Source organism: Urocampus carinirostris, chromosome 16 (genome assembly GCF_059441175.1).
Source record: "Urocampus carinirostris isolate Australia breed hairy pipefish chromosome 16, RoL_Ucar_1.0, whole genome shotgun sequence".
Lineage (NCBI taxonomy): Eukaryota > Metazoa > Chordata > Actinopteri > Syngnathiformes > Syngnathidae > Urocampus > Urocampus carinirostris.
The window spans coordinates 5,410,722-5,425,749 of NC_142364.1; the positions used below are offsets into that span (position 1 = coordinate 5,410,722).

Here is a 15,028-nt window from a genome sequence, read left to right on the forward strand (position 1 = left end):
GTCAACTATTTACTCTCTCATTTGGACGGGCCTCGGAATTGTTTTCCGACGTCACCGTTTTAGTGCGCATGCGTCAAGTCGCGGTTTTCCTCGCTTCCTCCGCACACTTGAAGAATTTGGCGACAGAGCGCCAAAAATAAGAAACGTATTCAATTCGTTTTTTGCTTAACTTTCAAATCAATATTGTTTTTTTCTAATTAAGTTTTTTTGTACCACTTGCCTTAACTATTAGGGTTGTAGGGGCTTGTACTAGGAGGTGCTTAATATAATATACAGTGTCTGAAACTTGTGACAAAAAGTTAGGGGACACCAGGGCAGACAACCCTGAAAAGTTCCCTGCCCAGCCATAAAGTTGCCTGCCCCATTTTTTACAACTTGAAATGCAATAACTTATCACAAAAAAAATACATTGTTGCAAAGTATCAAGGATTGATAATAAGAATATATAACAGAACAACACTTTAAAATTAAGTTTATTATAAATCTACTTATAACATTCATTGCCTGTATATGACATGGCTGTTTTCCATCTACCATCCGTATGTACCTGTATTGACTCATCTTCATTCATGCGGTGTTTTGCGTTGCGTCATCTGCCATGTGAACTCCTCTTTCCACCATGCTTTTAATGTACGTTTACGTTTTGTAGCGTCATCAATTTTGTTAGCTTCTTTTGAATGTTCTGGGGCTGAAGTTTTGGCTTGATTCCAAACCACTTATCCATTTTACTTGTGTTCTTTGTGCGTCTACTTTGGAAAATGATATGCAAATGCACGACCTTAGAACGCTCGGGAAAGTCCGGATGCAGTTATTCGATGCAGGCTTATGATTGGCTGCAGAGTATGCAAATTGCCAAACAAACAAAATTCCAAAATTTCCAAACTGAACCAAGATTTTGAAATCGGAACAAAGCAAACGTTTCTTTTTTATTTTCTTGAAAAAGTTGTCAGCCACCCGGAAGGAGACGTTTTGTAAGTTGTACGCGTCGGGGCAGACGTTATTTAAGACACTGCAATACACCATGTCTCTTTAAATCAGGGGTGTCAAACTCATTTTAGCTCACAGGCCAAAAAAAAAACATTCTTACAGGGACGGAATATTATTTCCATTAAAAGTGTGTCTTAGCTAGAGGGCTGGGGGTCTTTTCAAAGGCTTACGATTAAACTGATTCTAGTATGTACGATTTGATGATTAAACGATTATTAGGGGTTGTTTTTCCCTTCACTAAGATTTAATCTCTTATATTCTTTATCTAATCTGAATTTCCATCCATCCATCCATCCATCCATTATCTGCACCACTTATCCTCAGTAGGGTCGCGGGGGTGCTGGGGCCTATCCCAGCTATCTTCAGGCTGCGGGCAGGGGACACCCTGAACTGGTTGCCATCCAATCACAGGGCACACAGAGACAGACAAGTCGTTCATTCACACCTAGGGACAATTTGGACCATCCAATTAACCTGACATGTATGTTTTTGGAATGTGGGAGGAAACCAGAGAGCCTAGAGGAAACCCACACAAGCACGGGGAGAACATGCAAACTCCACACAGGAGGTTCGATCTCATGACATCAGAACTCTGCTGCACACACGCTAACCACTGTTCCGCCGTGCTGCCCCTAACTCTGAATTTTTAAAAGCGAAATCAAAACAATAGAATTCACTTCCACACCAGTTTATGTAACGCAGGGAAACTCGTGGAAACGGACATAAACTGCATAAAAACACGGATTCAAAAGATTTATTGTTTTTGTTTGTCTTTTCTAATGTCTTTCTGCTTTTTTTTCTCATAAAAATGTGTATCTTGATATTGGAACTTCACTGTTCCTTTTATTTTAAGTACATTAATAATATTAAAATAGGTTTCCTTAATGTTCTCTGGTTGATAATTGGTAGTCAGCAAATACAGTTTTGGGAGTGGTGGACATATTTAAAACAGCAGGGCTCTTTTTCCTTTTGTGCTTTTCAAAACATTGTCTTGCAGGCCACATAAAATGATGTGGTGGGCCACATTCAGTCTGCAGGCCCATAAATTTGACATGTATTCTTAAAATCATCAGAAAAATGTAAATGATTTGAAAACATTTATTTTGTAATTACTCGCGTTGTGTTTTCTATTTTTAAATTTGGCCTTTCCCCTCCCACTATTCAGGGAAATGACCAGATCCGTTTTGAGCTGGCTTTCTACGCCCTCTATCCTGGGGTTAAGGTGAGTCCGTTCATTTGGCGGACCTAAAGAGACTTGGATAGAGGCTGAAATGTGTACACTTGCAGATTATTGCACCGTGGAGGATTCCAGAATTCTACAACCGTTTCCGAGGGAGAACGGACCTTATGGAATACGCAAAGGTAAGGTAAAAATATGTTGCCCACGCATTGAACTCAGTCATGTTGCCTGTTAGATTGTCATGGAGCCGTTTGTACACTAGAGGGCAGTCATGACAAGCGAGCCAATACTTGGCTGGCTCATTGTGGAGTTTTCTCTTACCACAATTTTTTGGGGTTACATAAAGCAGGAAAAATTCAAATTGGCAACACAATAACATTATTTATCAATGGAATCTTCGATTTTACTTGAACAGTGATGATTTGTTTACTCACAATGTAGAAAATGCAACAAGTTGTACTTTCTGATGTCTGTAGGAACATGGTATTCCCGTTCCTGTCACTCCTCGGGCGCCTTGGAGCATGGACGCCAACCTTATGCACATAAGGTTGGAATTTAAGTCACATTATGCTATGTAGTCATCAATTTCTATCAATAATTACTTGATTTCTTTACAGTTATGAGTCCGGCATCCTGGAAAATCCAAAGGTAATCATCTCTATATATTCTTGCAGACACAATATTGACATTTAACGTTTTGGGTGATATTTAGCTTTTCCAAATAATGAACAAAATTGATCCTTGCAAATTACACATGTGTATTTTGTCTTATACGGATGTAATATATTTAGAAATATTAACACTAGCGCATCCCTGATTTGGGGTTTACGTCCGCTCTTGTAATACTAAGGCTGGCCTGTAAGCGGTAGTGTTGTACCACAGGGCATCCTAAAGGAGAGCAGCATTAGTAGATGTTGCAGAGGCGAGACAATCAATTCCTCTTTTCTTGTCAATGAATTTTGTCACACCTTGGGCAAACATCCAGTTAGTTTTTCGTTTCTTATTGTTCTCTTATACGGCCCAAAATTCATACCCCAGTCCGATCTTGATGACGGAATTTGATAGTTAGAACTATTGTCCCATGCATTTTTGAGAGAAGATACGGTAGAATAAAATCACACACGATACTATATCTCAATGTGATCTGTGAATAAGAAATGTTCAAATTATGTACACTGCTTCAGATGAGCATGAAGTCAGAAGTCATTAGATATTTAATCATTCAATAGGCGACTGATTGACAGTCTCTCCACATCTTAAAGAACAGAAAGAAGCTGTTTTGGAAAAATGGCTTCATTTCCTAAAAGCACATGCAGGGCTTTGAAAAAAATCAATTGAAGTTATTACCCCACACCACAGGATAATTACTTTGAGTGATCTTTTGGAGGCATCTGAAAATAGGAAAAAGAGAGGAAAATTGCTCAAATTACGCTTGATAATCTGTATTTGTGCACATTGATGTGATTTCTCTCAAGAGCAGAAAAATATTTGGATACGATGACGCGGAGTATTCGGTGATTGGTTGCCCTTCCTCACTCTGTATAGCCCTTAATCACAAATGGTCTCAAAGGGCTGCATAGACCACCGTTACAACTTCCCCTGATCCGAAACCTACATGAGGGCAAGGAAAAACTCTAAAAACTCAGCATGAGGACATTAAAGAAACCTTGAAAATAGGCCACCCAAGAGGTCATCCCCCTTCCAGAATGACCAGGCTGCTATCCTTGTTTCAAGGGCACCATACAATACACAGACCCCATCAACATAGAATATACTGTAGATGATATAAGAATGCCCCAAAATCTTGACCATTGCAGCAGGTTCTAGATCAGGGGTCAGGAACCTTTTTGACCCAAAGAGGCATAAAAGCAAAAAATGTTTAAAAAAGAAATTGAGAGAGCCACATCATATATTTTCAGACAAAATTGAAAAAACTGCCAAACCTGCATTCTAGACAAAAGCTAATTCTCCAGCACATTTTATTTCACTGTGTGTCATTTATCAAATATATGAAATGATAATAATGCCAAATCCTGTGTCCCAAATCAATGTAAATATGCCATTTACAATTTGTCTTCCACCTTAAGCTAAGAGTGCTGAGGCCATTTTTTTTCCATGAAATTTCTCCTTAACGGTTTCAAAACAATGTGCATGCAAAGTTCTTTTGTAAAAATGTCACAAATTACTGCAAACGATAAGCATATCGTCATATTCACTTTCGGTGTAGACTGCACTGAGCGAGAGAGAAGGAATTGCTTTGCGCTGCGTGCAGGGATCCGCCTTCCTGTACTGCTCACCCAATCAAAATCGTTTGCCAGCGTTTTTATTTATCAGTTCAAATAGTTTCTTATCAAACTTCTGCATCAAGTTGCTTCAGCTTTATACGGACCAAAATCGGGATGAAATCACTTGACTTTGGAACGCCACAGACAGATGTGCAACTGTTACATTTTATTTCGGAGCCATATATGGCTCCCGAGCCATAGGTTCGTTACCCCTGTTCCAGATGATGGTATACATTACGTCTAAGTGCCAGTATAATGGCTCGAAATTCATGCACCAAGCAAAAACCCGGCTCACCCTTTTCCTTCAAGGACAGTAAGACAAGAGTATGAGGTCAACATCACTCGTAAACCCGTATAGTAGACAGTGATGACTGTTTGTTGGCGTATTTTGAATGCGGTGTCTCTTTGGGTTGACCCTCGAAGTGGCAGTGTGGAAAAATTGGCGCCCACACGAGGAAAAACTCTTCCACGGGTGAGATACTATGAGACAGAGGTGCCTGCAGTCCATACAGGTTGCCCCTGGTGACCCGTCGAGGTTCCTATCTCACGGCGTCGCCAATGCCCGTATTGGTCTCCGTTCACCCGGGGTCCTCGCCGGGCCCTGGGAAGAGCCGGGGACACACAGACACTGACTTGTCGTCAGTAACGCTTCCACTAATTCCCGATTTCATGGGAGCCGGGGGTTGGGGGGGTAGGGTTAGGGCATCGCGCCCAGCTGGGGCCTCCTGAGTTCCAGCCCCGACTCCTCGGGTGCCGCTCATTGTTCCGGCGCTTGTGCGCCGCCGCGGGGCTGCGACGTGGGAGGGGAGCCGTTTCACAGTGACACCGTGACACCAAAATGTCACCAGTAACAGTAAAGTACAAAGACGGCGTGCCCAGACAGATGAGTCTAACCAGGCACGCCCACCTCCTCCCGACGGACGGGGGTGTCACCAGGCGGGCGAAGGGTCCCGCACTGCTGGGGTGGCGTCGCACTGGAACTCCTTTCCCTTTTCTCACCGATACCTCATGAGAGCACTTCAAAATCCAGAGAAACGATGTTACAGTGGTACTTCTTCTCACAAGAATTTCGGTATACAGTGGAACCTCAGTTCTCGACCAAAATCCGTTCCAGAACCCTGTTCGAAAAGCGATTTGTTCGAACACCGAAATCATTTTTCCCATTACAAATAATGTAAATCGTTTTAATCTGTTCCAACACCCTGAATGTTTACCTTTGTTTACATTTAAGACACAAATAACATAAATGTAACACAGGCTAATCGTACGTTCGCGTTATCGTAATCTTCCGTACGAAAGATTAAGCTAACATGAACGTGTAAATTTTTTTAAAAAAGGATAAAGATAGGAATTATGAATAGGATTTTTACTTTTGTGGTGGTCAGCAGAAGGCGCAGGTGGACGGTGGAGAGGGATGGAGGAGGAAGGAAAATGATTGTTTGGAAGGAGAGTCCCCTTCCATAAAAACTTCGGGGAGCTCTTCTGTCTGAGGGGTGCTCACAAGTTCAAATCTCTTTGCTACGAATGACTGGCTACAGGATGTTCTTTTCTCTTAAAATATCTATCCAATGACACTTGCTTCTGCCTTCTTTTTAGCACTTTTCGGAAGTGGTTCATGACAGTGTCGTTAAAGTCATGAGGACTCTGGTTGCTGCAGCTTCATCGGTGTGGTGGAGTTCGACGGAATTCTGTAACTCGGCCCATTTGCTACACATTTGTTTAATCTCGGACGTCCCCTAGTGTAGTGGAGGTGCAATTGCACCTGAGAAAATTAAAAGGAGTAAAAAAAATGTGATGTGAAACATCCACCCTTAGACGGTACCACTGCACTACAGTTAGCCATAGCTGTATCGCGGAATACTTAACGTGGTTTTGCGACTTCACGTATTTTCATACGCCGCTCAGCATCCCACCCTCGCGTACGCACTCGCGCGTCGTACCGGCGTTCGAACTCCGATTTTTGTTCGAACTATGAAGCAAGAATTTCTCAAATTCTTTGTTCGGACTCCGATTTGTTCGAACTGTGAGTCGTTCGAAAACCGAGGTTCCACTGTATAAGTTTTATTTGTAAAAAATCTTGCTTGCTATATGAAGGAAAATCCAGTTCTCAAGCAGTCCCAGAGGCTACCACAAGAGACCGCTTACTGCTTGTGACTGGACAGCATCGGCTCGTCCAGTTTGCGCATGCAAAATACTTCAGGCGAAATCTTTTCTTGTGTATTCCAATTTAAAGTTACAGTAACTTTAATTTAAGTGTACAGTAAGTGCAAGCGTATCTCTAAATGACATACCTGTGAGCTTTTGCCAATTACCGCCCTATTATTGATTGCAAATTCTCGTTACAGCGACTAAGTGCTCATAATAAACTCACATTTTATGTTTTAATATCGTCTCATTTATATTATTACTCTATTTGGAATCTTTGGCCCTACCGTTCTCCCTCATTTTATTGTTTTTTTTTGTTATCAGTTAAATGTGTTTTGATAGCTATTTAGTGTTCTTTTCAAAGTTTTCAAAAGGTTTGGAATGGGCTCGCTAGTTTTTTATCTATTTAATATCGGAAAAAAATCGCTTGTTGAACGAACAATTCGAACTACAAGCACGATCCTGGAAGGAATTGAGCTTGTGTGAAGGGTTACCACTGTACTTTCCAATTCTGGACAAAAATATGAAATGAAGTGAAAACATATTTGTTAACATGGTAGCTGGCGAGAGATGGTCGACGGGTCTCAAATAGATAGATACTTTATTCATCCCCGTAGGGAAATTCACACTTCCAGCAGTATCCTTTTGTTGTTTATTAATAGATTAACAGGATGGCCTCGGCATGCTGTGTTGTAGTTTAGCAACAGCGGAGTGGATGACATAACACGCTAGGCCAAAAATAGGCCCATGGACTATAGTTTGGGCACCCCTTCTGCAAAGACGAAATTGCTGACAACCTTTTTTAATAGTATTTATAGTATCGTGACATGTTATGCAGTATTACCAAATACTATAAATCTTCTGTAGTTTACTTAGCCAGATTAGAGCAAATTACGAAATAAGCGTTTTATAGAAAAACTACGAAAATCGAGGGGGTTTGGGGGGACAAATGTCAAGCAATAGTCAATTTTTTATTGACAATGTTGCTTGTTTTTGTTATTTATAGTTCATTAGTGTCATCTGCTGGGCACTTGCACTAACAGCACATTATTTTTCAGTGACATTACCACAGTACCACTTCCAACGAAAAAATGGCGTTCTTCGAAAGCACTTTCAAAATCTGAAGATTGTTTTGATCCATTCTCAAAAAATCGGTTTTATGTTCGGCACTTCTGCATTATGGCAATTTTAACATTGCAACGCTATAGCACGATATTACAATTATCCGAGCAGTTCTGTACGTTCATTTTATCGGGTTGTCTACTCCAATTTGATGCTACAAATGTATTTAATTATTCATGGTTTGCAGCGATTAAATGATTTGAATACGTAACTATGGTAAAAAGAGGAATCTTTCAAGTGAACTGCTGGAATGTTTCCCAGTGAATATCACCCAAAATCTACCAGCATGGGCTGATTGACCCTTGAGGTCATCTAAGGTGGATATCTCATCTCGGTATCGGCCTGTCGCTCCTCCGGTTACTGCCCTCAAGGCTTTAGAACCAAACCTCATAACCCCCCTTCCACCTGTGGCACAAAATACCCCACTCCCCCCAACTTCCCTTTTGCTTGTCACAGTTAGGAAATGTCCCAATGGTCGATCATATGTTCACCAGCAGATAAGACCTGAGCGGAGTTCGGGTTACTGCGCAATTAAATCACAGAATACGTCCTGATAGTATTTAACACAATGGCCCTGTTGACCCCAACCCCACCACCCTTCCTTATCTTGTAGCATTAACTGGTGTCGGGCTTATGCAGCTTTTCAAATATTTTCCGTGACGTTGTGCAAAGAAAAATGTCTTTTAAAGGTAATCCTAAATTCTGAAACATGGAAAATGTGAGGAAATAGTACATGTATTTTGCATAATACCGTATTTTCCGCACTATAAGGCGCACCGGGTTATAGGGCGCACCCCCAAAAAATTGTTTTTGGTCCTATATTTTCCATACATAAGGCGCACCGGATTATAAGGCGCTACAATGGGAACGTCGACAAAACAGTCAAAAAGTTCAGTCAAACTTATTACCCCCTTAACATTCCCAAAGCTTGCAGATAAGCAAATACGTGTCTCAGACATGTACGAAAACAGTGTCTGTACGATGTCACCAATCACTCAAATGCATCGTTCCAAATATCATTCGGAAAGTTAAAGTCTTGAGATTCAAGAAATGCCAAACATTTCTTAGTTTCCATTTTATTTTTTGCTGGCAACTGTGTGGACAGCAAAGTAAGAATTTTATTGTGCAGGGAAACGGGGTTCTTTACTTAGCATATGACAAGAAACACTTTGAATTGAATTTAGTTTAAAAAAAGACTTATCACAGAAACATCAAGATCGTTCTAAAACAAGATACCGGGAAACTATAAAGCCGCATAGCTCACCTAAGTTCTCTTGCAGCCATCACGTTCAATAATGATACGTAACCATGGTCTTCATACAACCGTGAGTGTAGTAAATCCAGGAGAGTAAAATATTTACAAATACAGAATAGTAAAAAATGTTTTCTCTATGCCGTAGTGCAACCCAACGTGTGATTCACATTCATCTTTTTCGGCCAATTGCAGGCTTTGTTTCGCCCCTTTAGCCTATGCGAGCCTGTAAATGATAAAAAGGATCCGCCCCCTTTACCTCCGAATAACTTTGGCCAATAGCGACTGATTTAAATGATGATTGACACATTGGTTAGGAAATGAAGCGCCGGTATATAAATCCCAGCATACACCGCGGACTACTTCGCCTTCGGGGGAAAATCTAGTCGGCGGCTGCTTGCCTTAGTTGCAAGACTTTGCGATTTAATATTGATCCATATATAAGGCGCACTGTATTATAAGGCGCATGGTCAGCTTTTGAAAAATAGAAAGGCATTTAGGTGCGCCTTATAGTGCGGAAAATACGGTATATATATTTTATTTTTTGGGGAGCTAAGGCAATTTGAAGACATCATGTTTTGTCTTTGTCATCCTGAGCTGTGACATCATCTGAGGAACACTAGCACCCTAGCAAGCCCGTCGCCATATTGTTTAACATGTTAATGTGTCGAATAGTGTTTTAAGCAAAGTTTTGACAGTTATTGTAGCAAATGCCAAGGACCTAGGTGTTGTGTTGCAGGTGGATGCAGTAATTGTAGTACTAATGGAAAGCTGCCCAAAAGGGGCTGACTAGAACATACGGAGAGCCTAAAACGGGGGTCTAACTGTGACCGGTTAACAAAAGGTGACCAATGCCTCGGCTGAAAAATGCCATGCTGGCCGACCAAAAGACAGTGAGCAGTGAGCAGCCAGGCTAACTAGGAACCAATATCAAAAAGCTGAAACGGCTATGACTGTCAGGACCAGAACGAAGACAGGACCCACTTGCATGCATTTCTCTGAGTTTTATTAGGAAGCAAGGAAAGGGAAGAATACAGGATCCGTTGATCGTGGGGAGCAGGTTACTCAGACGCGGAAATGGAATTTCCGTGGCGCGCGAAGGCAGTGTCAAGAGGGGGGAAAAACAGATCGATGGCCAGGACGGGAGAGCAAAAACGTAGTCAATTTCAGAAAAGGGGTGGAGCTGGGAATCAGGACAGGAGAAAGTCAAGGTCGAAAAGGCTTGCCTAGCCTGAGCTGAGGTTTGCAGACGGACTGCCAACGGGTGACAGCAAGACGGGGGTTTAAAATGAGATAAGCAGCCAATCAGCGTCCGAGGCAGTTGGCACCAAAGGAGTATCAGTAATCATGACAATGCCAGGGGTGGCCAACCCGGTCCTCGAGAGCCAGATGTCCTGCACGAGTTCGGAGTTTCTCTGCTCCAATACAACCTTCCACAAAGCTTGCTAACAGGCTGAAAACTGGTATCACCTGTGGGAGCTGCGAAACCTCCAAAACATGCAGGACATGCGGCTCTTGAGGACCGGGTTGGCCACCCCTAGGCTATGGCAACAAACGAGGAGCCGGCCAAGAATAAACAAACCAAGTTACAGGCAAAATCAGTGCTAACACCAAGCTAGTTAAAACAAAATAAACATAGTTGAGCAGCTAGACTAACCGGGAACCAACAACGAAAAGCTGCAACATCAACGGTGATTACAGTGAAGTTGGACGTGACCAAGCCAAGGGACTTTTCAAAACTGGTGCTAACGCCGGGCTAACAGGTCAAACAACTCAGCCAACGAGCGCCAACAAGGAGCAAACAAATCTGGGAAAGCCCTCGGCAGCCCCGACCCTAACGGGGAGCTATCTAGATAAAAATTATACCAACTGCGACACACGGAGCGAAAAACACAAGCAAAATGCCATAATCACCTACCTCCAAGCAAAACGCAATTGCTGTTCACTTGATTCGTTTTGTCAATGAGAGTCGCCATTTTTAAAGTCTTTTCCTACTTCAATGATGTAACAGCTCTACGGCAAACTTGCCAAATGGCTCAACTTTGAGAGTAGATTTCTCAAGTCTCCCGGCGCGTGGGACATTTTTCAACCTATTTGCATAATTGTGGGGAATAACACGACACGTTCTGTGGCTAATTGAAAATAATCCATTTGAGAATACCTTTTAAAATGGAAATCGTTCCCCTTCAACAACCCTCCGGCAGCCTGACACTTGCCGAGAGCCATTAAAACATCAGCTCACTCTTAATTATAGCCCCTAGCTGTCATCCCCTCCCCACCACCTTGTTTTGTTCTTAATGACAGCGAAGTGGACGGACCATCGCTCGTGTTGACCAAAGGTAAAGAGGCGTGACGGCAGTGGGTGGCGCAAACGTGTTCTTGGGGCGCATGGCTACTTTTTGGGAAAGACAGATGAGAATGACGGTGGAATCGCCCGCAGGGGAAGGAAGTGGATGCCTGTTGCTCAGAGTGTGTGCGCCCATGTGCTCTTTGAATCCGAGAGGTCAGATTTCGGGTCTACGGCGCTTACTTCCCTTTGTACATGTAATATTTAGACCAGTGATTATTGAGTATTATTACTGAGTGGGGGCTCATCAGGTGTGACTCAAAAACAATGGTCAAGTCAAGTCATGTTTTTTGTGACGCCCTTAATCACAAAGCGTCTCAATGGGCTGCACAGACCACAGATTATTGCAAACCACAGACTATTATGACACCATCCCCTGATCTAAAACCTACATGAGGGCAAGGAAAAACTCAAAAACCTCAACATGAGGAAAATGAAGAAACCTTGAGAAGCGACTGCGCATGAAGTCATGCCCCCTTCCAGGATGACCAGGCTATAATGGATGTAGCAATAGAAAGACATCGCCAACATGAAATATAGAAGAAATAGAAGTGTGTTTTAAGCCTAGATTTGAACAGTTCCACTGTTATGACACCATCCCCTGATCTAAAATCTATGAGGGCAAGGAAAAACTCAAAATCCTCAACATGAGGAAAATGAATAAACCTTGAGAAGGGATCACACATGAGGTAATCCCCTTTCCAGGATGACCAGCCTTTAGTGGATGTTGCAATAATAAATAATATAGGTCATTCATAAGCTAGAGAATAGAATTGTGTTTGAAGTCTAGATTTGAACAGTTCCACTGAGGTTGCAGATCGAATATCAGAGGGCAGAGCATTTCACAACACAGGGGCCCGAATAGAGAACACTCCCGAACCTACGGATTTCTTCTTGGCTCTTGGGATCACTAGTAGACCAGCATTTTCAGAGAGAAGGCTCCGGACCGGAACATAGGGGGAAATTAAATCTGACAGATATGAGGGAGCAAGTTCATGCATGATTTTGTACAATACCAACAGAACCTTAAAATCACATCTTAAGCTAACAGAGAGCCAATGGTAGTTAGCTAAAATCAGGGTCATGTGATCAAAATTTCTCCTCGCTGCAGCATATTTTACCAGCTGAACGCTCTTGATTTTGGACTTTGGGAGAGCAGGTCGCTCTGAACGCGGAAGTGGCACTTCCGTGGTGAGCAATTGCGTTGTTGGAAACAGAAAAAAACGGGTCAGTAGCCGGGACAGGAGAGCAAAAAACGCGGTCGGGAACGGTAACTAGTCGAAAGCCAGTAGAGGAGAGTAGATGTGGTCAAGATAAAAAACAAAAAAACAGGTCAGAGACGGGAACAAAAACAGGTGGGAGTCAAGAGTCGAAAAAAGCTTGCCTAGAGTACACCGAGGTTCGCAGACGGACTGACATCAGGTGACAGAAAGGAGTGGGTTTAGATAGTGACAAGGAGCCAATCAGAGTCCAGGGCAGTTTGCGCCAAAGGAACGGGCACAGGTGCATCACATCAATAATCCTGACAAGAGTATTTAATACATTAATTAATAAAGCTTTCTGCTTTGCAGGTTTTGACTATCACGGGACGTTTTTGGAACGTAACCCCTGCAAAAAACAAGGGATTACGATAAAATTGGAGCAACGCTAGCTTTAAAAAAAAAAAAAAAACAACTGAGGAGCTCATTTCTATATTTTTAATATACCGTATATTCCGGACTATGGAGCGCACCTGATTATAAGCTGCACCCACCACATTTTAAGAGGATAACCGCTTTTGTACTTACACAAGCCGCACCTGTATATAAGCCGCATGCGCCCACATTGAAACACATCACTAAAGTAACCCAAACCTGACTTTAAGTCCCGCGATTGTAACTGAATGTAAAGTACACAGTCCAAAAACCACAGCCGGCAAAATGAATGGAAAATGATACCGATACTTAAGGTTTGATGCAGTCTATATTTCCAAAGGTAAGGGTGGGAAAAATATATATCCACTATTGTCCGCTGCATCCAAAAACATGTTTCACCTTTACTCCACTTCCCATCAGCCCCCGTTGTTTTCACCCCTTCTTTTTGATTCGCCCGTGGAAAATATAGCAGAATAAGTCTCTAAAATAAATACATTACAAAAATATACAGTTGTAAATACAAATTATACATAGGTTACACATATTTACAAAGAAAGACGGTACACCGAGCAAGTTTTCAAAGCTTTAATAATAATATAACTTTCATCCCAAACCGTGACTGTGACAGGTCACAACATGCTTCTAGCAACACGCTCGCAAAACAGTAAATAGGTCTGTTAAAAAAAATATACCGTACTTGTAAAAATCACAGTAAACCATCCTCATTTTCCTCCTTATAGCTGACGTCATCAAAGTCGTCTTCATTCAGTATGGGAAAGAGACTTTGTCATATAGCCGTCGTCCCACGCTCCCTTATTCCAAAACAGGCTAACAACACGCTCGCATAGTAAAGTTTACGTGCAATAGCTCTGTATCCTTCTTTATCGGATTGCTCGATTGCTTTTAGCTTGAAAGCTGCGTCGTCATGTGCCTTTCTTTTTGCAATTTGCATGATGATGGTAAGGATACGCTAATTTAATTTGTGCACAAGCTAAGCAGTTGCAGTCTTCCTCGGCGCATATGTTCCACCGGTCTAAATCTTGTCTTTTGTATTCGAGCGTCGCTGGCAGCCGTTAGAAAAATTACATAAATCGGCCGCATCACTGAATAAGCCGCAGGGTTGAACGTTTGGGAAAAAAGTAGCGGCTTATAGTCCGGAATTTACGGTATTTGTTTTTCACTATTAGGTTCCCGATAGCATTACAGCTCAGAGTGCTGCTCCCGGGCATCTGGTCCAGATTTAGGGAAGAAGCAGCAAATATAAACATGACGTGGATATTCATCTCTCCGTTTGCATTTCAAAACGAGGCCGGGAACACGGTGATTTAAGCGTCATTTCCGAGCCATTGCACCGAGGATGTTTTGGCCGCGGCCTTCTCAAAAGGCTCCCTTTGGTGAGACCAGGACTCCCTCCCCTTCCCTATCCTCAAGGCTGCCTCTTTAGACCCCGTTGGCTGTGATTGAAAATCAATGAGGCACGCAATATCTGGAAAGATAGAAATTGACTTGCTTTAAGTTCATGCGTCAGCCCCTCTCCATAGCTCCATGGGCCGCGTTTAGCACAACAATATGGCCCAAGTCGACATGATGGTGCGCTTCACGCACCATTTGCCATCAATACGCGGCCCCCCTCCCACCTTCTCCGGCGCTACCTTTCCCCCTCATCTGTCTCAGGGCCGCGGCTTTGGGACAAGTCCACCTGCGGGGGGTTTCAATTGAAATGCATTGATCTTCAAACAAGCCTATTCCCTCACTTTTTCTTTTTCTTTGAATCCAGCCATTTTAAAGTGTGTGCTGACATTTTACTGGGGGGGGGGGGGGGGGGGGGGCAGATTAGAATTTTTGGGGGTCTCAAGCAGGGCAGCATGATTTGGGGAAAAGAATCTAATTGCAATCGCTCGGACCAGTATTGCAATTTCTATGCGATTTTCGGTGTGAAGAGTGTATATTCTTTGCTAGTTTTATTGTAAGTTATAATATCATTCATTTTAGGCTAAATTGCTATATAATTCTGAACACCCTTATATTAAATTGTTTTTAAAAACTTTAAAAAGCCAGAAACATTTGTTTTGTTCT

The 15,028-nt window shown here is 42.4% G+C and overlaps 1 protein-coding gene across 1 annotated transcript in view; it reads left to right on the forward strand.

Annotated features, from left to right (window-relative positions):
- ass1 (argininosuccinate synthase 1) overlaps positions 1-15,028 on the forward strand; it is a 70,424-nt gene that overhangs the window by 13,076 nt on the left and 42,320 nt on the right. The window contains exons 5-8 of the mRNA XM_088319749.1: positions 2,153-2,209; positions 2,275-2,349; positions 2,644-2,714; positions 2,785-2,815. Coding sequence (XP_088175875.1) covers positions 2,153-2,209; positions 2,275-2,349; positions 2,644-2,714; positions 2,785-2,815 — 234 coding nt within the window. The remainder of the gene's footprint in view (positions 1-2,152; positions 2,210-2,274; positions 2,350-2,643; positions 2,715-2,784; positions 2,816-15,028) is intronic.